The sequence below is a fragment of the Cibotium barometz genome, chromosome 21, assembly GCF_041138505.1.
Source record: "Cibotium barometz isolate CiBa-2024 chromosome 21, ASM4113850v1, whole genome shotgun sequence".
In the NCBI taxonomy this organism is placed as follows: domain Eukaryota; kingdom Viridiplantae; phylum Streptophyta; class Polypodiopsida; order Cyatheales; family Cibotiaceae; genus Cibotium; species Cibotium barometz.
Window position 1 is genome coordinate 18,427,198 of NC_141066.1, and position 24,027 is coordinate 18,451,224.

General features: G+C 49.2%; 1 protein-coding gene across 3 annotated transcripts in view; it reads left to right on the forward strand.

Moving 5' to 3' along the window:
* Positions 1 to 24,027, forward strand: part of LOC147626918 (uncharacterized) — a 113,330-nt gene that overhangs the window by 12,758 nt on the left and 76,545 nt on the right. For all 3 annotated transcript variants that reach the window (XM_086815471.1, XM_086815472.1, XM_086815470.1), the window contains one exon: positions 20,110 to 20,202. In XM_086815471.1, coding sequence (XP_086671597.1) covers positions 20,110 to 20,202 — 93 coding nt within the window. The remainder of the gene's footprint in view (positions 1 to 20,109; positions 20,203 to 24,027) is intronic.

The following is a 24,027-nucleotide window of genomic DNA, read 5'->3' on the forward strand; positions in this document are numbered from 1 at the left end:
TCTAAGAAACCCCAATCAACTCTATCGTATGCCTTCTCAAAATCGAGAAGCATCACGACCAAGTCCTCGCCAAGAAATCTAGCTCGGGCCGTCGCCTCCCAGAAAGTAAAGATGTTGTCAAGGATACTGCGCTCCTTGACGAATCCTGTCTGGGTAGCATGAATCAACTCCCCCAGGAAGGGCTGGATCCTCAAACTCAAGGCCTTTGCTAAGACCTTGTAGACAGTATTGAGGATCGTAATAGGCCTCCAATGCCGAATATCATCTGATACTCCCTCCCCCTTGGGGATAAGAAAGATCAAGCCCTCTGAAAAGCTCTGTGGCATCACCCCAGTGTCCGAAACATATTGAAAGCCCCTGCGGAGGCCTGGCCCCAAAAGGTCCCAATAGCGCATAAAAAAGGCCAGCGTCCGTCAGTCCTCCCCTGGGCAACTATGTCGCGGTAGGACCCTCAAGACCTCGGCAAGCTCAATCTCTGAAAGAGGTGCACGAAGAACTGTACGCATACGATCTGTGACCCTCCTCTGCACATGGGCCAACACAGTCTGTCTGCAAGCATCTCGATCCTCAGTGGCTGGCTCCGCTGAAAGCAGGTCTCTATAGAATGCAGTGGCAATGGCTCTGATCTCCCCAGGCTCAGTAGCTACCGATCCATCCGGTCTACCAAGCTGACGGACTCCTGCTCGAGCATGGCGGGGTCCAGCGATCTCAAAAAACTCCCCAGTCACTCTATCACCAAGCTGCGTCCACTGAGAGGCCTGACGACGATAGTAAAACTCATGTCTCTGCTCCTCTGCCTCTCTAACCTCCTGGCGTGCCTGGCTCAGCTGTGACGCCACCCACTCACATGTAGGCTGCTGCTCTTGAAGGTGCTGTAGCGAAGCAAGGCTGCGTCTCAGCTGATGCTCCCGCTCGCGAATCTCTCCCAGCCGTGTCAAAGCTGCAGCGTGCAAAAAAGAGCTAAGCTCGATGAGTCCCTGGGCACACTGGCCTGCTGCATCCTGGTCAGAGCACTGACTATCATGCCAGATCCTCTCAATGTCCTCAGCGAGACTGGGATCTGTAAGTACCCTCTCTGGGATCCTCAACTGCAAGCTGGGCTCCCGTGTCCTCTCCTCCAATGTCAAGATAACTGGCGAATGATCTGAAAATGAGGTGCCAGCGAGAATGCCGACGGAGCCCCCTCGCTCCCCTAACCAGTCGCCCACATAAAAGCGATCAATCCGTGATAGATTAGTCCCTCCCTACCGGCGATCCGACTGAGAGAAACTAAGACTGTCCTGAGAGTGGGAGAAGGCCCCATGCTGCCATGCATCAGTGATCCTCAGTGACATGCAAAACCGGTCCCAAGCTGCAAGCTCCGTGCCGTGCACTGTAACATGACTGCCTCCCACCCTATCGGCCGGGTCCTCAAGCATGTTGAAGTCTCCCTCGACACACCAATGTGCGGCCTCTGGCAATGCATCCGTAACCTGGGTCCAGAACTTTGCTCTGGCACTAGCATGATTGGGCGCATAGACGTTGAGCACGCCCAATAGCTCATCATGCATCCTCAGAATGACATACTGTGCTCTACCAGGCACAATGATTCCTCGATCCACAATGGCCTGCCGCCATACATCTGCAATGACCATGCATACTCCTCCCTGTCCACCCAAAGGACCAAACCCTGCAGACCAAAAGGTGTCCCATCTACCAGGCATCACCGAACCATATCTCCGGATCCTGCTCTCACCCAAGTGGTGCTCTTGCATCATCAAAATATCAATGCTGTCACCAACCAGGCATCTGTGAAGCTCCTGCCTCAAGCAACCATGATAGCGTATAAAATGTGCTCCGCCAAGGCCCTGTACATTCCGTGAGATGATCCTCATGGATGACCTGCTGAGGTGGATGCTGTCTCAGCCGTACGGCGGGCCTTCGCAAGCGGCTTGGATGGAGAGTAGTCCCCATCCGAGCGGATGCGAATCTGCCCACCCGGTGTACTGCAAGAATCACGGATCAGGCGCCAGTGGCTGTGGCCCATGGCGACTGCCTCCCGCTCTGACAGAGCAACCTCGTGTATACATACATATCCAGGGTCGCGTGCTAAGTCTGCCACTATGCGAACGACCAAATGACGAATCCCTGAGGCATCCACACTCCCGGGATCCAAGAAAAAATGAGCCAACTCCCATAGTCGGCCTATCACATCTGTCACCTCCAGATCGCTCACATGATGAGAAAACTCAACTGCCTGAGTCTTCAAAGTGCTAAGAGCGAGCTCTAGAGTCCACTCCCGGTCGCAAGGGCCACATAGAGGGAACGAGAAGGCCACTGCTGAATCAAGTGCCTCCTCCCCGCGGGCCGGGGTATCACTACATGAACTCGGATGGGTGCTGGCTCATGGGGGCCCTCTGCTCCAAAAAGCCGTGTGAAGGCGTAATCAAAAGCCTCCAAGCGCTGTCTAATGCCGAGGCGACTCAGCCGACTGCGGATAGATGATATCCGTGAAGCCCGAATCGGCATGGTAGGTCTCCTCTGTGGTGCTCGAGCGAGGTCGGTGCTCAGCGCCCTTCGGACTGCAGGTGAACGCCAGGGGACTGCCAGGGCCTCCCGGGAAGGTGAGGCGGGTGGAGGGGGAGGAGGGGGGGCGAGGGGGGTGGAGAGGGAGCCGCTGCCGAAACCGGGGCGGGGACGGGAGGAGGTGAAGGTGGAAGCGAGGCGGTGGGAGGGGACGAGGGTGGGGGGGGTGGAGGGGGTGCTGGCATCTCCTGGTCCTCAGTCGTCGCCGTAGGGGTCTCCTCCTGGAGAGGAGCAAAGCTGTTCCTCACGGGAGCCCAGTGAGGCTGAGACTGTGGCTGCTGCTGCAGCGGTCTCTGAGCGTGCTGTTGCGGCCGTCTCCCTCGGCGGCGCCCCTGTCCAGGCTGCCACTCCGAGGTCTCTGTGGCCTGAGCAGGTGTCCCGGAGGCAGCCTGCCGAGCCGCATCTGTGGGCAGGCCATCAGGGGCCTGCTGCTGTGGTGAGGGTCGGGGTCTCCTGCGAGGGCAGGCCTTGGCCAGATGACCGACCTGCCTGCAAATGACGCACTGGTTCGGGAGCCCCAAGAACTCCACTCTCTGATCAATCCATCCCCCCCCTATCCTAGGTAGCTGAATGACCTTAGGAAGGGAGGAGATGTCAGACACCAAAACTCTGACCGAAGGTAGCCCAGCTGCTCTGGCCACCACTGAAGCTGCTGTGGGGCCAGTCTCTAGTACCGAGCCCACCAATGCTCCTAGCCTAGAGAGCAGCGGAAGATACTCCCGGCGGAGTCCAGGGAAGCAAACTGTAACATGAAAAAGGCGCTCTCCCTGCTCAGCCGCTGCTGGGTCAAAGCCATGCTGCCAAGGTCTGAAGAAAGCCCGAGCACCCCTGATGTCAAGGGGACTCATGGCAAGGACCTTGGTTTGGGCGGTCTCGAACTCGATCTGGTAATGTCCACGGCCCAGTAGCTGTACGTCCAGGATCTTGCCCACATCTGCAAGAAGGCGGGGCATGGAGAAGATCCCGGATCTCCCCTCTGCTGGGGCGAGTGCCGACTATACGGCAGATGGTGGAATGAGCTTGGAGGCGTTCCACCTCTGCGGTGAGGCTCGCTTCTTCTTCTCGTGAAACAGAGAGCCTGATGGGGGTGTCCTCAGGGGCGGGCGAGGGGGCTGCGGATGAGTCCCTCTGAGGCGGGGCGGGAGGAGCCTCCATTAGAGTCTGAAGCTATGGCAAAGGCGAGGCGAAAGCGGAGATCCTGCAAGAACCGAGCTGCACACAGAGAGGCGAAAGACGAAGGCCGGAGAAAAAGGAGAAAAACCCCCTGGGGGCGGAAGTCAGCAAGAAAAAGGAGGGGGGGGTGAAGCGGCTAAGGAGAAACCCTAGGGGGGGGGCGGGAGCTGCGCGCAAGAGGGGAGGGGTGGAGAAAGAGCTGGCGGAGGGGGGGGGGCGGGGCGTTGCAGAGTGAAGGTGGGCGCGAAAGTAGGCGGGGGGGGGGGGGGGGGGGGGCGCGAAGGCGAGGAGGGGCGGCGGGCAATGCAGCGAGGGAGGGGGGTGCAGCAGCGAAAGCAGGCGGGGGGGGCAAAAGGAGGGGCAGCGGGCAGTGCAGCGAGGGAGGGGGGCGCAGTAGCGAAGGCAGGCGGGGGGGACAAGGGGAGGCGCGAGGAATGAGGGGGGGCGCGAGGAAAGAGCAGGCAAGACAGAGAGGGGCGCAGGTGTGCAGGTAGCGCGAGGAGGGAGGGGGGCGGGAGCTTCAGCGAGCAAAAAAACGATCAGTCCTTTAGGGATTGGGTCCTTAGGGTCCAAGTAGGGACCAGGATTTTGGTGTTTATCACCCTTTTATGAAGACAGCCTAGGGCTGTAGCAGAGTACCCTTTTTGTACTATATAAATATATTGAATTTCCAGCATATCTCTCTCTCTCTACTCTCTCTTCTTATTTGCGTTTTGCATCAGCATGTTTCCAGGAGTGTTTAGGGCTGAAAGAAGACTCCCCCCCTCCCCCCCCCCCCTCAGAGCTTCCGCGTGTTACATGGAGACAAATCTATGAAGTTTGACGCATATCATGGGGAATATGATGCATCAAAGGCACTTGCTTTTATTGCCCAGTTTGATATTGCTATCAGTGATGAGGATTTCACTTAGAAATCCATGATCCGGCATGTAGGCATGTTTATGAAAGGCACTGCTGCCCATTGGTGGCTCACAGAGAAGCTCTCACTGAATCCTGTTAGATCACAGGAAGAGTTCAAGGAGAGGTTCTATGCTCAATTCTTGGCTCCCGGTGCATTGAATGAGATAACAATGAAGTGGGATTGGGTGAAGCAAAATGAGGGGGAATCAGTGAATGCATATCTACAAAAGTTTTGGAAAGTACTTTTGGAGGTGTCTCCATTTATGCATGTCACCGAGGTGGAAAGGAAGAGAAGGTTTCAATAGGGATTGCAACCCGTGTACAAAGCGGGACTACAAATGTATCCTGGTCACACCTTACACCAATTAATCGCAGCCGCCACTGCCACTGAGCAATTGGAACTCAAATTGAGTCGATCCAATAAGGCTAAACCCTCATTTCAAGGCAAAGAGAGGGCTGTCCAAAACTTGCAAAATAATGGACAGCCACCTAAAAAGGACCAAAACCAAGATAAAAATGGTCCAAAGGCTGAAAATAACACTACCAAGAAGCGTCTCTTCAAACTGAGAGACTATGGTCTCACTCTGGAGCAGAAAAAGCAATATATGAGTGAGGGGAAATGCTTTACTTGTGGTAGCACCGAGCATATTGCAAAGGCATGCCCAAACAAGAAGAAGCGTGATAATGCAAATGCATTAAAGCCTAATGTGCATATGGTTCCGGATGTGCAGGGCAACACTTCACATGATAGCAAAGACAGGGTTGTATGTAAAGCTTGGGGACAGCTCAAAAATCAGCCTGCTTTGTTCATGTTTGATGATTGTGCATCTGAGAATTTCATATCCACACAGATGGCAGTTGCTTTGGGTATTGAAGTGGAGGACATGGGTCCTCAAATTGAAGCAGGGGCTGCCTTTGTTGGTAGAGAAGTGCAGGTCATGCCTATTTTTGGCAAGTTGCGCATACACATTTAAGGCTATGTGGATAATGAAGATTTTCTTGTGGCGCCTTTGAATGGCTGTGATGTATTACTTGGAAAGCCTTGGCATACACGTATTGATCTGTGCAAGGCTTACAAGACCAACAGGATCACCTTCATGCATAAAGGCCGAGAGCATGTAATTGATGCTGGTGAAGAGGGTGATACCATTCCCCTTATATCTCATGTACAAATTAAGAAAGTAATGAAAAAGAGTGTTTTTGCATACTTGATTTTTGTACGAGATCATGTTGAGGAAAATAATGTACATGTAAACACTCTTAGTAATGATAGGCTGAAATTTTTGCAAGAGCACAATGATTGTTTTGCTGATGAGTTACCAAATGGGTTGCCATCCGAATGACCAGAAGATCATCGCATTGATTTTGTGCCGGGTAGCTCACCACCTAATAGGCCAGCCTATCGTGTAAGTGCATCCCAAAAAGAGGAGATCATGAAGCAGGTGAATGAGCTTCTTGAGAAGGGTTTGGTTCAGCCAAGCTCTTCCCCATATTGTTCACCCGTCCTCTTGGTTCAAAAGAAGGATAGATCCTTTCGTATATGTGTAGATTATAGAGCTTTGAATAAGCTTACCATCAAGAATCGGTTTCTGATTCCACGCATAGACGACATTCTTGACAAGTTGGATGGATCGGCATGCTTTAGCCGAATTGATCTCGAGTGGATATCATCAAGTGCGTGTAGTGCCTAAGGATGTACACAAAACTGCTTTCAGAACAGCATTTGGGCTTTATGAGTATCTTGTTATGCCTTTTGGTCTTACAAATGCCCCGGCTACATTCAATAGAATGATGGATCGCATATTCCGTAGTGGGTACAGGAAATTTATAGGTGTCTTCTTTGATGACATCCTAGTCTTCTCGAAGACCGAAGAAGAGCATAGAGCTCATTTGGCCATTGTTTTTGAAGAACTCCATAAGCATTAACTCTTCATAAATGCAAAGAAGAGAGTTCTTTTTGTCAGAGATACATTATCTTGGGCATATTCTGTCCAAAGATGGAGTGCAGATGGATCCTGCAAAGATTGATGCAATTCGGAATTGGCCCGAATTGAGTTCAGTGCATGAGATCCGTAGTTTTCTTGGATTATGCTCTTACTACCGCAGGTTCATTCGGCACTTTGCATGGATTGCTTCTCCTTTGCATGATTTGACAAAGAAGAAGGCCACATTCAAATCCATATTCAAATGGACTAATGTAGAGAGGGATGCATTCCTCAAATTGAAAGATGCAACTACTCATGGTCCAGTGTTGATCATTCCGGATTTGCAAAAGCCTTTTAGTGTGGAATGTGATGCATCTGGAAAGTGCATAGGAGCTGTCCTTAATCAAAAGGGACATGCCGTGGCTTATGACAGCCGTAGATTGCATGATGTAGAGCTATCTCTTGGCATTTATGAGAAAGAGCGCTTGGCTGTAATTCATTCACTTACTATATGGAAACATTACCTTCTTGGGGCTAATTTCACTATGAAAACAGATCACCAGAGTTTGAGGTATTTTCTTACCCAAGCTAAATTGTCAGAGAAGCATATGAAGATGGCCAATTTCCTTTCTATGTTTCATTTTCAGAGCTTGCACACCCCTGGAAAGAAGAATGTAGTGGCAGATGCATTGTCATGAAAGCCGTATGTAGCAGCTATCTCGGTTGCCTCTCATGGCGACTTGTCTGCCATGTGTGATTTGTATCATACGGATGCTGATTTTGCCACTATTTGGGCTGATTTGATGGTTGGTCATGCACATGCCTCATATGTGATCAAAGAGGGTTATCTCATGAAAGATAATTGCCTATGTGTGGTGTTTGACATGAGGCAAAAGGTTTTGGATAAGTGACATGCTCCTCCATATGCTGGTTATAGAGACATAATGCCTACTACGCACATGATTGAGCGGTATTTATTTTGGCCAGCTATGCGGAAGGACATAGAGGCACATGTACATGCATGTATCACCTGTCAAAAGGTGAAATTTGATAGGCAAAAGGTACCAGGTTTGCTTCAGCCATTGCCTATTCCCATGCAGCCATGGGAAAGTATTTCAATGGATTTCATTATGGATTTACCAGGCACCTAACAGGGTAATGATGCAATTTAGACAATTGTGGACAGATTTAGCAAGCAAGCTCATTTCTTTTCGGTCAAAAAGATCATCAAAGCTGAGCATATGGTTAAAATATATCTTGCACAAGTGTTCAAGCATCATAGAATGCCGAAGTCCATTGTGGGGGATAGAGATCCCAGGACTACAAGTCTCTTTTGGCGGGCCTTATTTGATAATATGGGCACCAAATTGGACTTCTCATCAGCTTATCACCTTCAAACGGATGGGCAAAGTGAGGCTGCAAATTCAGCCGTGTTGGATCTCTTGAAATGTTATGTGGCGGATCAGAAGTCTCCTTGGAAGAAGTACTTACCGCTTGTGGAATTTGCATATAACAACACGGTGCATGCATCTACGAGAAAGGCCCCGTTTGAGATTGTTTATGGTAAGGTGGTTTTGCCACCCATCCTTCACACAAAGGATGAGATATTTGCAGCTGATGAGTATGTAAGAGACTTGGATATTGCTTTTGCTCAGGTGCGGACAACCATTGCAAGGTCACAAGACAAGCATAAAAAGACCGCCGACAAGCATAGAGAGAAGGCAATTGGATGTTAAAGAGAATGATTGGGTATTGCTGAAATTTGAGAAAGCAAGACTTGCAAAGACGCTTGGCATATTCTAAGCTCGCAACTAGATACTATGGGCCTTTTCAAGTGATCGAGAAGATCAATGAAGTGGCTTTTAGATTAGCATTACCTAGTCATTGGCACATACACAATGCTTTCATGTGAGTCTCCTTTGCAAGTATGTAGGGCCGGAGTCCAGTGAAATGGTCATTGAGGATCCACCAGAAGTGTATGAGCTTGAGGAGATCTTGTAGCGAGAGCAGATTGTGTATCACAAGGAATGCAAGCTTGCTGTGCAGGCAAAGTTGGGAGGCGTTACCTTGTGAAGTTTAAGAACTATCTTCCCATTGATGCTAAATGGGTAGATGAAGAGTTCTTCAGAGATTACCCACATGTACTTCAGATATATTTGGATGCTTTTCAGTTGCGGACAACTGTTTAGAAGCCGGGGGATGTCACCATTTGGCCACCCAATTGTGACAGGTGGTATTGGTCATAAACCTAGCCTTAGGAGTTAGCACTAATTTATAAGTGAGTGTGTACACACTTCATTAAGTTTTGGGCGACCAAAACTCACTTATAAATTATGACCAGCTCGGTGTTCACACACACTGATGTCCCGAGGTGGACATAACCCAATGCCCACCGCCTAGACCTTATCCCCTTTGTACAAAGGGAGTAACCAGCCATGTGTCCACTCTAGCTTGCTCTACAAAGCACTTGCCTGCCACCTACACTGGACAACTCACCACCTCACTCCTCCTCTCTCTAGAGATTGGCGCCTCCTTCATGAGGGCTTTTGGGCTGCATTTTTTGCACTTTCTCCTTCCCAACTCCATTTCCAAGCTTGCTAAGGCGTTTCTCAAGCTTCCAAGAGTGTTTCTGGATGCTAATCACTCTCCTACATACTCCCGATGACTGAAATTCAGCAAAACAGCTGTCTTTTTTGCTGTAATTTCTGGTCTTTTTGCTGAAAACCCTAATTTCAGCCCTTCTTTCTCAAGTTGAACCATAGGGGAAGCTTTCCCAAGGTTCCCTTCATCCTCTTGAAGACTTTTGTCGCGAAGAAATGCGACAAATTGAAGATCTCATCACTCCAAGGACTTCCATCACGAAGACTTTCGCTATCATCGACTCTACTTGCAATTGGTAAAGCTTCCAAGACCATGTACAAAAGGACTCTGACTGGGGGGCCATAGAGTTAGTTGAAACACCCATCTCTCAGTACCATAAAGTCAAGACCAATCTTTTGTAAGATAGTGTAGATGATAGCAAGGTCTTTCACAATATGCTTTTGACCGGGGGACCTTAGGGTCAACCTAGCATCAGGGGAAGACCTTCTTTTTATAAGAGGGGTGTAGAGTTGACCCAGGGGACATGGGGTCCCTATCAACATAGATCTCCTCTACTCTTAATGGATTTGTGCCTATCACTCTTGCAGATTGTTGCTACCATGTGTTGGTGGAACAATAGAGAGCAGATGGTAGGGAACATGGAAACTTGAGAGGGTAGTGTGGATTGCAAGTCTACATCGACAACCACTTGTTTGCAATACTGTATTCATATGCATTGGTATGGAAATCTGGTCAGAAATGCCCATGACACTATGTACTTGATTCTCCCAAGATCAATATACTTTATTTGAGGGAGGGGTGAGCCGTTCCGGCTCATTGTGTGTCTCTTGTCAATTTAGCAAATTACTTCTTGTATTTGAGCAAGTGTCCATGAAATCTTAGTGTATTTAAGTGTATTGATTAGCATTGTGTTCAACCAATTTACATTTTTCCCCTTGGATATTAGGTGTGAAAGGACACCACATGTATTGTCTTTTGATATTGTGGAGTCAACCCTCTTCTCCACATATTGTATCCTATCTTCTTTGAGCATCAATCACCATCTCTCTCTCACTCTTGAGAGTGCTTGCTACTGTACATCTCTGTGTGCATCATTCTGTGAAACCCTAGCCTAACAATTTGCTTGAAGTATGGTGTTGGCGTTGACGCAGAGCCTTATGGTGGGACATTGGGGTGAGGTGATGGTCTTATGGTGGCCTCGGACAAGTGGCATGGCGTGAACTCAGGCTAGTAGTTTTGAAATTTCAGTAACATAGTACTAATGTTTTAGACCTTAGTGTAGTAGCAATGAAGAGGAGTCGGCTGGCCAATGGCCACATTGTAGGCAGATATGGCAGTGTGATGGCGTCCTCATGCGGGAACTGAGAGAGGAAAGAGATGGGGAGGCAATGGGCTGGCCATGTGACTGCAATAGGGACTAGCCGATTGCAGTAAATGGGCATGGACGGCCAATGGCCACATTGTAGGCAAATATGGCAGTGTGATGGCGTCCTCATGCGGGAACTGAGAGAGGAAAGAGATGGGGAGGCAATGGGTTGGCCATGTGACTGCTAGCCGATTGCAGTAAATGGGCATGGACGGCATGGTAGGGGTCTTTGTGGACAAGTCGGTGCAGCATGGCAGGCCAGAGCTGATCAAGAAGATGATAGAAAGGGCATGGGCAATGGCCCACGTGGCTGGTAGGCAAGGCACCAACTGCAGGTATAGGCGGCATGGAGCTGATCATCGGTAGGAATAGAAGCCTTCTCAGGCACATGATGGTGCGGCATGGCACACGACGTGATGATGGCCACATGGCCACTTCTAAACAGGGCATGGGCTGGTTGACCCTTCATGTTGAAGTACACTATAAAATGAGGGTGGGGGAGCTAGACAGGTAGAGAGAAGGGAAGAGGGGAGGCCAAAGAAACACGAATGGAATTGGGGGCGAGAAGAACGGAGAGTGGTGGCCAAAAACACTACTGTCATCGTGTGAAGAAGGTTGGATAGAGGTTGAGGGGGGGAAATGCTGCTGGACTAAAGGGACAACAAGGAGACGAGAGAGAGAGAATTGGGGAGATGCTGTAGTTTGAAGAGTAGAGCTAGGAGTGAAGACATCTTGGTGAGATCGTCAACCTCGTGAGCTCATCAAGGACCATTGAAGATTGAAGACCCCTTTTGCTTGCTGTGAAGCTATATTGCGGCTGTGATCATGAACCTCTCGGTGCTTTCTCGACGTATTGAAGCTATCCATACTTGGTGCTTTCGATGTGTAAGAGTGCAATTGTGGATTGAGAAGCATAGGTGCTCTCCGACTAATACTTTATATTGATCTATCTCTCTATATTACATCTTGAAGCTTGCTTGGAGTGGTGATAGCTAGTAAAACCAAGATTGTGGTTGGTTGAGGAGTGTGGAAGAGTCTTTTGTGTGTGTTGGGTTCTCTCCGAGCTTCGTGCTTGAACCATGGGTGCAACACATAAGCAGTGAAGGTTTTCTAGATGGACGTGGTTGGCGTACTGCGGATGGAATTCGAGTGGTTTGTGTTGATCATACTTCGTGGATGAGAAATGTTACCCTTCCTTGGGAGTTGCTGGAGGGAATCATAGATGCCGAATTGTATGATGATGAACTAGATTGATGCCTCCTTTTGTACTTAAACCACCCATCCATCTTGATGTTTTGTATATAAATGAACACTTGCTATTAGCTCATATGTTCAAGGTTTCTATTGTAGTTGTACAAATCCACTTGAAAGCTATCGACTTTGCTTAAACATAGCCTGCTTCCCTATTCATGTCAGAGTTATATTGTGCATTTGGAAGGAGAAAGTGAAAGAGCATGGATTGTATATACCTTTTGGCTGGGTGTTGTGGTTCTGTTGGTGTTCCTTGGTGTATGGTTGGGTTTGCTATAGAGGCCGTGGTTTTGTTTTACTCAACCTAACAACGAGTTTTGGAGGCCATGTGTAGACAAGTTTTGGAGTCCGTGTGGAGACAAGGGATGATGATAGTCATCCAATCAAAGATCATCATCAAGTTTAGTAGGAGGGGATGTCACGTGCACATACGTTGACTAGGCTAATCCTTGATTCAGTAGCAAGTTTAGGGTAGTTCTAGGGCACTATGAGGCTCCGATAGGCAAAGAAGAAGCTCTATTGGTAAAAGGGGCTGGTCGACCAGGTCATAAAACACCATATAGGGAAAGTCGGCAGCATTAAATGCACAAGGTACTTGTCCTCTGCTGGTTGACAACATTTGCATTTGTGTAGGGGTTGTCTATGAGTTTATAAATAGCAAGGATTAGTTTTAGTCATTAGTCATCGGGCAGGTCCAGTTGGTGACGACTTCTGAGTCCATCTTCCCGTTGAACTTTGGAGCCCTTAAATGCTTCAATAATTGAGCTTGTTGCTCACAAGGCATGGAGGAAGAACTTGGCAAACCGGTAGTCCCCCAATGTCGAGCTGGAAGGTGAGTGGGAACTGTCAAGAGAATCCAGTGGAGAGGGACTCCACGAAGGAGACAATTGGTGATGAGACCGACGTTTCTCAAGCCGACTTCGCGCACATGTAGAATGGTGACTAAGAGCAAAGCTCATCTAGTACATCCTTGCCTGCGTCCAAATGAGCGAAAAATCCTTTCGAGAAAGCTTTCCAATTCGTCCTCGGAATCATCCAATACTTGCTTTAAAGCACGGGCCCTTTTAGATTCTAGATCTGGAATACTGGGTGCTTGAGGTGCTGTCTCCACCCTGTTGAGATGGGCAGATAAAGCCTCCATTCTAGCCGCATCGTGTCCATGAATGTCTTTATGTCGAGAAGCGAATCAGTGAGTAGCGAATCCATGATAAATATTAAGTGATCAAGGACTAGGTGAGGGATTTCAGCCCTGTGCGATGAGGTGAGGGTTTGGTGAGGCAGGGAAGCACAATAGACCCTAATTAACCTAGGTGCAATGAAGAGAACCCATATATTCACTTCCCCTAAACCCGAACTTGTGCACTCTTGGAATCTAAGTGCTTTACCCTATCCAAGAAGTCAACGCACATGGGGCAGGGAAGCACACTATACCCCAATCAACCTAGGTGCAATGAAGAGAACCCAAATATTCACTTTCCCCAAACGGGACATGTGCAATGTTGGAATCTAAGTGCTCTACCCTATCCAAGCAGTCAACGCACATGGGTGCCAACTTCCAAGAAAGAGAAAAAAATTGCAGGTACCCGAGGCTATGATACCAACTGTAGAACACTTGTGCTTATGTACTAGTGTTTTCTAGAGATAGAAAGAAGAGTGCGGCAGAATCACACATACATCACACACACGAGTCCTAAAATACTGCTGTGTATTATGTACAAGAAAGAGGTAATACAAGTGAAATTCAAGTACAAGATGTGGTTGAGAATGAAGACGTCAAATCACAGCTCTGTGACCTATTGTACACTCCTAGCTGGCACTTCACCTATAGAGAAAGGATCTGGGAAGTCCAACATTGAGGAAAGCAGATGAATATGACGATTTGGCTACCTGTGTATATATATGCACCAATGCTCCTAGTCGGCCAGTAGTATTGCTGCTGGCCACCTATACCTGACTGCCATGTCATGTGCATGCCACGCCATCTGTCATGTGCATGCCACATGGACATGGCTAAGACACCAGGCTATGCATAGTATGGCAACAAATGTAGGACCTAGAAAAGCTCAGCAAAGCACAAGAGAGGGCTGGACAGCAGTCGGTAGGCATCCAGGCGGCCACGTGTGAAAGTGTGTGATTTATTAGTCGTGGCAGTTGTCCAAATTGGCCAACAGGATATTCAGCAGGCCGACCAGCATGTTTGGCAGCTATATAAGGCTCAGTGTTTTGTGATATTTATCCCACTCCTATTTAGGGGTAAGGTCATAGATAGGTTAAGACATCTTTTTGGGAAGGCATATGGTCTTTCAAACATTGTATAGACACATATCTTTTTTGGGTATTTTAAATTTACAGTAGATTAGGTGCTGGAAACACAGTCTCTCTCTCTCTTCTCTCCATCTCTTCTATGAGTTTGCATATACATGTTCCTATGAAAGGCATTTAGGGCTGAAAGAAGACATAGAGCTTCCGTGCTTGTGACATTGGTATCAGAGCATCAGGCTCAGCAAGGCTAAGTGCTGAAAGTGTCCCAAGAAGGTGCACAGGTCCAAGGAGAGTAACACAGCCAGGGCAGAAATTCCATGGGGCTGGTCGGTTTCAGCAAAACCCAAGGGAATGGCAGCCATGAGGGTCGGATGCCATTTGGGGCATACCAAAGAAAGGCTCTTAGGAAAACGGTTCCAAGGGGGGTGGAGCAAGGATGCGATGATCAACCTCGGGAAGGAGACACAGGGATTGAAGGCAAGGGTAGAAAGTGGAATAGACGCACAGATCTACACCAGTCTTCGGAGTAGAATCAGAGTCTGGCAAGGTTTTCAGTGAGAAGGTTGCCAGGAAGGAAGGATGACAGTGGGAGTCCATGAGGAGACAAAGGGATGATGACATCATCCAAGTTGCCAGGAAGGAAGGATGACAGTGGGAGTCCATGAGAAGACAAAGGGATGATGACATCATCCAAGGCTAGAAGTTGGAAGCCTGTTATCAAGTTTAGCAAGAGGGGATGTCATAAGCATGCCACATGGACATGGCTGAGACACTAGGCTAAGCAACATATGTAGGACCTGGAAAAGCTCAGCAAGGCACAAGAGAGGGCTGGATAACAATCGGCACCAGCATGTTTGGAGGCTATATAAGGCTGCGCAATATTTTGTGCTTATCTCACTCCTATTTGGGGGTTAGGTCATAGAAAGGTTAAGACATCTTTTTGGGAACGCCTATGGTCTTCCAAACATTGTATAGAAACATATGAGTTTGCATCTACATGTTCCTATGAAAGATATTTAGGGCTGAAAGAAGACACAGAGCTTCCGCGCTTGTGACACCATTAGTGCCATGTCATTGCTGCCACGTCTTCATTGTGGCGTGGCAATGCCACATGTCACTTGCGTTGTCCGACTTTGCTTGTCGACTCCTAATTAATGTCCGGCTGTGCCGTGCATACTCATAGGTGTGTCACATCATTAAATTCTGGGTGGACAATTATCAATGGGCAATCATGACCAGGGGGATTTTTGGGCATTCTTCTACAGCTCCCTAGTAGGTGGCTGCCTCCTGTTAGAAGTCATCTCCTGTCTAGATTTATACACCAGGGCCTTTGTTGTGGGTGTGCCCGCCCTTATGAGGTGTTTTCCCATTTTTCCCCACTCTCCGTATTTTTCCCCTATTTTTTCCATTTTTTCTGAGGCTTGGGAGGGCTGCCAGAGGGTGCCAAGAGCAGTACAGTGTTGGCCGACTGGATGTTTATCAGTCCTGGGCACTCTTGCTGCTGGCCGACTGGTTTTGATCAGGTTTTGGCACCAGATAGCTGGCCGACTGCATTTATGTAGTCGTGGGCTTCTCTTATGCTGGCCGACTGCCCTCTAGGGGAGTATATATAGGTCCTTAGCCCCCATACCTCATTTGTATCATATCTCGGGATCTTCTTGTGTATATAGAGCAGAGTTACACGCCTACATCTGTCTCTCTCTTGTGCTGTTTTTCTGCCTGCGTTTTTGCTTTTGCTCTTGTGTTCCCAGATTTGGTCATCATCTCCGCTGCATATTCTGACATGGTATCAGAGCCTAGGCTCTAGATAGGTCTTGGGATTTGTGTGAGCAAGAGGGGGCTGTTTTGTTGCTGATCGGTGGACTGTTTCGGGCTGAACGGGAAGTGAAGGTGCAAGAGGAAGGCGGGCAAAGGGGCTGGACAGCCACTTGCATATTTTCTGATTTTCAGATTTTTCCCACCCACCCTTCCTTTCAGGTTACTCTCCGAGATGGCGGATTTACTCGAGATGGCAGAGAAGCACGTGAAGATTCCGACTCTCCCCACGTTCCCAGTGGATCGGCAGTTGGACGGGTCCAATTATGGCATCTGGAAGGTCATGATGGAGTCAGTTCTGGAGTCATATGATCTTGCTGATTTTATTATCAAAGAGGTGCCAAGGCCGGAAGCTGAGGAAGGGGAGTTATTATCGACGAGGAAGGACCGAGAGGCACAGGCACAAATGTGGGACCGTGTCAACGCCAGGGTCCGGTCGTTTATATTCCTCAATTGCACACCACAGGTGATTAACCATGTGAAGCACATGACGCTGGCGAGAGGCATATGGGAGCACTTGGCTTCTTTGTACAACAGGGTGTCACCCATGAAGCGGATATCCTTGGAAGTGCAGATGCGGGTTATGAACCCTGCAAAGTCTTCGACGATGCGGGAACACATTAACAAGCTGCCGGCCCTTCAGCAAGAAGTCCTTCAAGCTGGGAAAGAGATATCATCTGAAGATATGGCCATCACGTTACTTTCCCACTTGCCTGGTCAGTATTCTGCTTTCTATTCCTCGTTGATCACTAGTGGCAGGCTCAGCACCATTACGTGGGAGGAGCTTGTGCCCATGGTCTTGGACCAGGAGGAACGATTTACGAACCCTCCTCAGGGTGGAGGTTCGGAGGCCTTAACTGGCCAACGGTCGAAAGGCCGTAACTCGGGCAAAGGGAAGGCTTCATCGGAGAAGTCTTCTGAGAAGAAGTCCGACGCTGACCGCGAGAAACTGAAGGCAGAGAGGACCTGTAATGATTGTGGCGAGAAAGGCCACTACTGGAGGCAGTGTCCCAAGCGGAAAACCGAGAAGGGTGAAGACTCCTCAGCAATCATGAAGACTCCGGCTTTTGTGCACCTGGAGGTGATGGACACCAATGCTTCATTTTCTTCAGGCAGGGAGGAGATTGGAGGACTCTCCGCAACGGATACTCGGGAGTGGATTCTCGATAGTGGTGCTTCCAGGCACATGACTCCTTCCCGTTCTGGTTTACAGGATCTCTGCAAGCTTTCTGGTCATATTCTTACTGGGGATACGTCCACTATCCCAGTTCACAGTGAGGGCAGGATGGAGATAGTTCCCGATGGCAGAGGGGGGAAGCATTCCTCCCAGGTATTGTATGTTCCGGCACTTGGTTTTCATCTGTTGTCAGTGCATCAGGTTTGCAAGACTGGCGTACGGGTGGAGTTTGATGAGCATTTTGTTGCTCTCCGGGACAAAGCAACAGGCCAAGTGGTTTGGGAAGGTGGAGTGGAGAATGGAGTCTACAGGCTTTCAGCACTCTCTCTCCCAGGTCCTCAAGATTGTGATGAGTGGCAGTGTGGTAATAGCTACTCAGGTGTGGATACGCTGCAGGTGCGGGCTTTCCGAGACCAGGTGGTGGATAGCTTGCCAGTAGATGGCAGCAGTTGGCAGGAACTTTCCAGTACTGAGGTTGGTAGTTCTTGTGTTCGTGAGTCAGAGGAAGCTGAACAGGTCACTTATGCTCTGATGTCTCGTCGTGTTCGGGACATAGAACTTCCAGTAGTTGAGGATGTTCTTTCCACGGGGACCTTTCGGAAAGCCAGGCAGGTGACAGGTGATTACTTGCAGAAGGAGGTGGTTTCTCCAGGCTTTGTGGTTCCGGAATCAGAAGGGGTGGTTGACAGGTTTCATCAGGTTTCCAGGACTTGCTTGTGCACCGTAACAGGTGTTGATCCTTGTGAGCAGTGTGATGTCTCTGTGACTCAGAAGCTGTATGGTTCATTGATCTGGTTGATGGACACCGGATTGGACGGGAGCTTCCTGATGAGGCAGTTCAGCTCTTGGTTGCAGATGTCTCTTTGGGAGGCAGGATTGCGTTTCCTGTGGTTTCTGCGGCATGCGAAGGATCATGGACTCTTGTACACAGGAGGGGGATTGTTGGATGGAGTCCGACTCCGCGGTAGGAGTGACTCGGTTTGGGGAGGAGATCCGGACACGAGGAGATCTACTTATGGCCCAAGAGCAGTTTTACAGAGCAGGAGGAGGTTACATTGCAGGTTTGGGCTTCCACTGGAGGAACCCATGGTCATCCAGAGGCACTTTGTTCGTGAACAGATCGTTGCTGATGACATCTTGCTGGAGTTCTGTTCGACGGAGGACAGTACGGTGGACCTCTTCATGAAGTCGCTCTCTCAGGATTTGCTCAGGCGGCACCCCAGCTCCCAGTGGTTGGTTTCACAGCCAGGAGCTGAGAGGGGGTGTTAGAAGTCATCTCCTGTCTAGATTTATACACCAGGGCCTTTGTTGTGGGTGTGCCCGCCCTTATGAGGTGTTTTCCCATTTTTCCCCACTCTCCGTATTTTTCCCCTATTTTTCCCATTTTTTCTGAGGCTTGGGAGGGCTGCCAGAGGGTGCCAAGAGCAGTACAGTGTTGGCCGACTGGATGTTTATCAGTCCTGGGCACTCTTGCTGCTGGCCGACTGGTTTTGATCAGGTTTTGGCACCAGATAGCTGGCCGACTGCATTTATGTAGTCGTGGACTTCTTTTATCAGTCGTGGGCTTCTCTTATGCTGGCCGACTGCCCTCTAGGGGAGTATATATAGGTCCTTAGCCCCCATACCTCATTTGTATCATATCTCGGGATCTTCTTGTGTATATAGAGCAGAGTTACACGCCTACATCTGTCTCTCTCTTGTGCTGTTTTTCTGCCTGCGTTTTTGCTTTTGCTCTTGTGTTCCCAGATTTGGTCATCATCTCCCCTGCATATTCTGACACCTCCCTTTACCTTACGGGTGTGCCTTACCTTTGGAGCATGTCCGTGCCACGTGGCGGAGGGAGCCCCACCACTTGGCGCCCTCCTTGCCATCGCTGACCTACCACCTCTCTCCCTCACCCCAATTCGTGCATGGCTGGCAGTCCCCACTCTGGCTCTACCACCCGTGTATGCGGATAGAGCTGGTTGCCCGCCATCTTTTCTTTTCCTCTCCCGTGTGTAGTGCATAGGCCTGGAAGCATAGTACACACAACAGGTGTCACTTTTTTCACCCTTATCTTTTCTATCATTTTCCTGCTTGTAGGTAGCACATCAGCCTGGCTTCTTACAGGCTGCATTCCTCTGGTTTTTACCTTCCTCCTGGGTAGGCTACAGGCCAGCAGCCCCTTGAGCTCGCAGCCCGATATACCTATCACAAATGTCCCTCCTATTGATGCATTCTCTCACGCAAAAGCCTCAAAGCCACTGGTACTCGTGATCGGAAGTACTCCCCTGACATTTCATCATTTTTGGAATCACATCTCACGGTGAACCCAAGGCCATTGGTGGTGCCCTGCCCTAGAGCTTTGAAAGGACAATACGTCAAGAAGACTCTTTGGAGCATTTCAGGTCTACAAGGCATTCTTGCTCCCCATTTTGGGACGGCCCGGTTTTCCTTGAAAAGTGTTGTTGTTGGAGTGTCAGGTGGCTGCAGCAGAAGAGCTATTATCTTGACAATTTTATCACGACAAAGTTATCCTAAATCATTGAAGAACAGCCATAGACATCACACGTGAGTTGGATTGAGAAGTTACATTGCACATCCTCACTTGGACCCAATGCTCTTCCTCGAGGACTCTTTGCTGATGAGAAAAGGCTGGAAGCGCTACAAACTACAGGCTGTTGGTGAAATCCTCACTTTTCAATTGGGCAGGAGGTTGCAGCCAGTTCTGCTGGCTGAAGTTTGTGGGCTGCTAGATTTGTTGGTTACCTGCTCTGAAACTGAGGTCTCCTAAGCTTGAGTTGTAAAGATGGGTGGGCTATTTCTGTTGCCTTCTCCATTCCATGTGATTATGCATTGTAATCTGATTAGTGTAGAATCATTTTTACAAGTTGGGTACTGATCAGCTGTTTTCATTCCTGTTTTTTCTTATTATTGCTCTCATACTACCCCAGGCATTTATAAAATTGAAACCTATAGTCTTTGATACATTTTGTATAAACTGTTATCTGGTATTTACACATTATTTGGAGAAGTGTTTCATTGAGAAAAAGCTCAGGCATTTGCAACGTTATGACTGCCATGCTTATCTGCAGGTCCAAATTGTAAAATGCCTGGTTGAGAATGTAATCGTGGACATCTCCTTCAATCAGCTTGGTGGTTTATGCACTCTTTGTTTTTTAGAAGAGGTATGTGTCTTGTGGACCGTGGAACTTTTCAAATTATTCTATTTGTCAATCTCAGTTCAACTGTTAATTTAGTGTATAGAGAGATGATGACGACGATGATGATGATGGCATTAAAGTCCATGGGAGGCCATATATGGCCTATGGGACCACCCAGTTCAAGCACAACACATTGGTTCTGGATCAAGAGCCATGAAGCTTACGAGAAAGAAAGAAAGAAAGATATATTAAGCATCTACTAAAGACCCAATGGGCCTATGAGACCAAAGTGGTACAATAATGTCCATGGCATACCTCATCATGGAATGGAAAATAAAACAGAATGAAGACATAAATATAGCTATCTCACTGGGGTGATACAAAACTGTCCATGGAACATGGAAAACTAAGAACATAAAAACATGGGAGCAACATCAGCTCCGAGTAGATGGTATACCACTCTCCAAAATGTCAAGCATGGGGTTGACGAGTATGGCCGAGAGGTCTCCCTCAGCTATGTCACCTGGAAAGGTAGCTTGATGGCGGTGGAGCATGTCTTGGATCTGGAGCTGATGAGGTGATCGTGGCCGACGGGGGGGGGGGGGGGGGGGGGGGGGGGTCGAGGGCGTCGGGCACGCTGGAATGCAAAGGCTCGGTCCGAGGTAACTCCTCTCGGGCGAGGTAGGTCCAGAGCAGCTCGTGGAGGGTCCACAAGATCCACTATGTCGGTTTCCTCCACCTCCTAGGTCCGGAAGAAACTGGTGATGGTTGGCTGCCGAGGGAGGGGGCGGGGTGGCCGGGGCCTGTGTCTCAAGAGTGGACCGAATCCCTCACGAAATAGACAGTGAAACCTCCCGCGGATCTCATAGTATATTGGGCAACGGCATATGTAATGCTCCTCCGTCTCAACCTCTGTGTGGCATAGTCGGCAGATCCTCTCCTCTCTGGGTGCCCGTACAAGCTTCCTGGCTCTGAAGATGCGCTCAACTCTACCTGTCTCCACTTTGAGGTGGTGGGAAGAAACCCGTATCTGGCCAATCGCAATCCGCATGGCATGGGACATGTGAACACTCAAGTAGCCCGGCTGTTGGATGAATCTATCCTCAGTGAGTGGTCTCTCTAAAAGTGCATCTTCGTGGGGAGCTCCGGGGGTGTGATCCATGTACAATGTGTGTAGAGGCTAAGAAGATCTGACCGTATAACCCGGTTGATATCCTCGTGAGACAGCCGAAAAAAAGGGGAGTCCAAACTGTACTGAAGGGAGGGGTAGGCGGTCCATGCAAAGCCCATATACTGAGAACCAAGTGGAAACCAGTGCATACCATACTCCAGAGTGCCCCTCAAGTGCGAGCTGTCTAGAGGACTCCAGGGCAAGCCTCGGGTACCTGTGGGGATCCATGTGACTGATGGGATGAAGGTACGTGACTGTCTGGAAGAGTGCCTCCACCAGCATCGGGGCTGCAACAAACTCTTCCTCGATAATCTGGTGTGGGATTGATGGTTTGCTGCGGATCATACAGAAGAACATCATGACTTGGGGCCTCTCAACTTGCTGCCAATCCTCATCGGATAAATCTGGCTCCCAGAAAGCTGCTGCTCCATACATCAAGGCTGGTGTGACGAGGGTGTCAAAAAGCCAGCCCTTCGTCCTGGGCTCCTGGAAATGTGCCTGGAAGCATTGCCGCTCAAGTAAGCTCAAGGCTGCATATCCCCGCGTCACTCTAACATGTGCTGCGGGAAGCATGGTAAAGCGTGGGCCACTGAAAGCGACACCAAGGTAGACATAGGATGAGACAATCTCCACAGGATCCCCTCTATATGTGAAGCTCAATCTGGATGTGACGAGGCGGGAGGTATTGAAGACCATTACCTTGGTTTTACCAAGGTTAACAGAGAGGTCCCGCTGAGTGCAAAAGTCATGTAAGGCATCCAACTGTCTCTGAAGCCCTTCGGCTAAGTCTGAGAGGAGGACGATGTCATTTGCATAAAGTAGTATGGGGATCAATATGCCTGCCAGTGTGGGACCAGCCCTGTCTAATCCATCAATGAAGCTCGAGATCTCGTCAATGTAGAGGCCGAAAAGAGTGGGTGATAGAGGGCAGCCCTGTTTCACCCCAATGGTGTTGGAAACCTCCTGGGGCTCTCACTTGTCCGGTGACGGACTCATAGAGGGCGATGATGCTCCAAACCATGTCAGATGGGACTCCGTTCTCTTGTAGACGGTGTAAGAGGCGGGCTCGGGGTACAGTATCAAAAGCTTTGCGGAAATCCACAAAGCAGCAGTAAATCCTCTGGTGTCATGCTCTACCCTCCTTGATGATGGCACGGAGGTTGAAGATGTGATCAAGGGTAGAGTAGCTCCTCCGAAAGCTAGCCTGTCCTGAGGCTCTGCATCCCTGGCTCTCTGCAAATGAACTGAGCTCCGCCTCTAGCACTGATCCATAGAACTTGGCCAATGTGTGGGTGTGATCGTCCTGTATTTATTAGGATCAAGTGGATCTTTGGCTTTGAGGATGGGGGTGATGGTGTTGGTGGACGAAGAGGGTGGAAATCCTTCACAAAGGGCTCTATTGAACATGTAGGCTAGTAGGGGCGCTAGGGTATCATGGGCATGCGAGATGTACTTGGCAATGAGTCCCTCATGATCTTGGTCTTGCCCATTGCGTAGTCTACAAATGGCCTTGAGGACCATGCCCTTTGTGAAGAAGGTGGAGGTGGTGGGGCGGGGGTCTGGTGGTGGGGGTAGGGGTGGCTGATGGGGGATATGATAGAGGGAGCGTGCATAGGAGTGCCATGTGTCTTGGCAGGTGATAGGTTCAGCATAAAGCATAATATGTACTGAGGTACCTGCTAGATCAACTCAATCTCCACCTCCCCGTGTAATGAAGTCAGCCACCTCATCAATGTATAACCCAAATAGCGTGGGAGAAAGTGGGCATCCTTGCTTCACACCAATGGTGCTAGCAATAGTCTCGGACATACCTCCTGGGTATCTGACTCGCCCAAAAACCTGCTCATATAATGCATAGATGCCCCATGTCATATCTGCTGGTATGCCAAGAGACTGCAGGCGCTGAAAGAGCCTCTCTCGTGGTACTGTGTCAAATGCCTTGCGGAAATCCACAAAGCAGCAATAGAGCTTTCTCTTCCTCACTCTGGCCTGATCAATCATACATCTCAAAGTGAATACATGGTCAGTGGTAGAGAAAGCTCTCCTGAAGCTTGTCTGTCCTGATGAGCGTATACCTGCTCGCTCAGCATATAAGCTAAGCTCTTGCTCCAGCACTGCACCATAGAGTTTGGCCAACACGTGGCCAACCATAACCGTCCTGTAGTTGCTCGGATCGAGCATATCCCCTGTTTTGTGGATCGGCACAATGGTGTGCATCGTCCACTCCACAGGCAAACCCTCTGCTAGTGCCTTGTTAAACAGGTGTGCAAGAAAAGGAGCCAAAGAATCTACTGCATATATGAGATGCTCACCCTGTAGGTCGATATGGTCGGCGGCCCATCCATGCTGTAGGCGGCGGATAGCTTCCTTTACCATCGAGTGGGTAAAGAAGCTAGCTGTGGTAGGTCGAGGCTTGTGTGGTTGAGGTATAGGTGGCTAGCTGTGGTAGGTCGAGGCTCCTGTGGTTGAGGTATAGGTGGCTGCTGTGGGGCATGGTATAGGCCCTCTGCATATGTGTGCCATGTCTGTGGCTCTGCAATGGGTGTCGGTGTCCGGGGCTCTCTGAAGTGCCGCCATGAGATAGGGCTATCTCTACTCATGAAGAAATGGAAGATCTCTAGCTCCTGTATCTCTGCGAAGGCCCGCCTTTTGCGGCGAGTAAGTCTCCTCATCTCTCT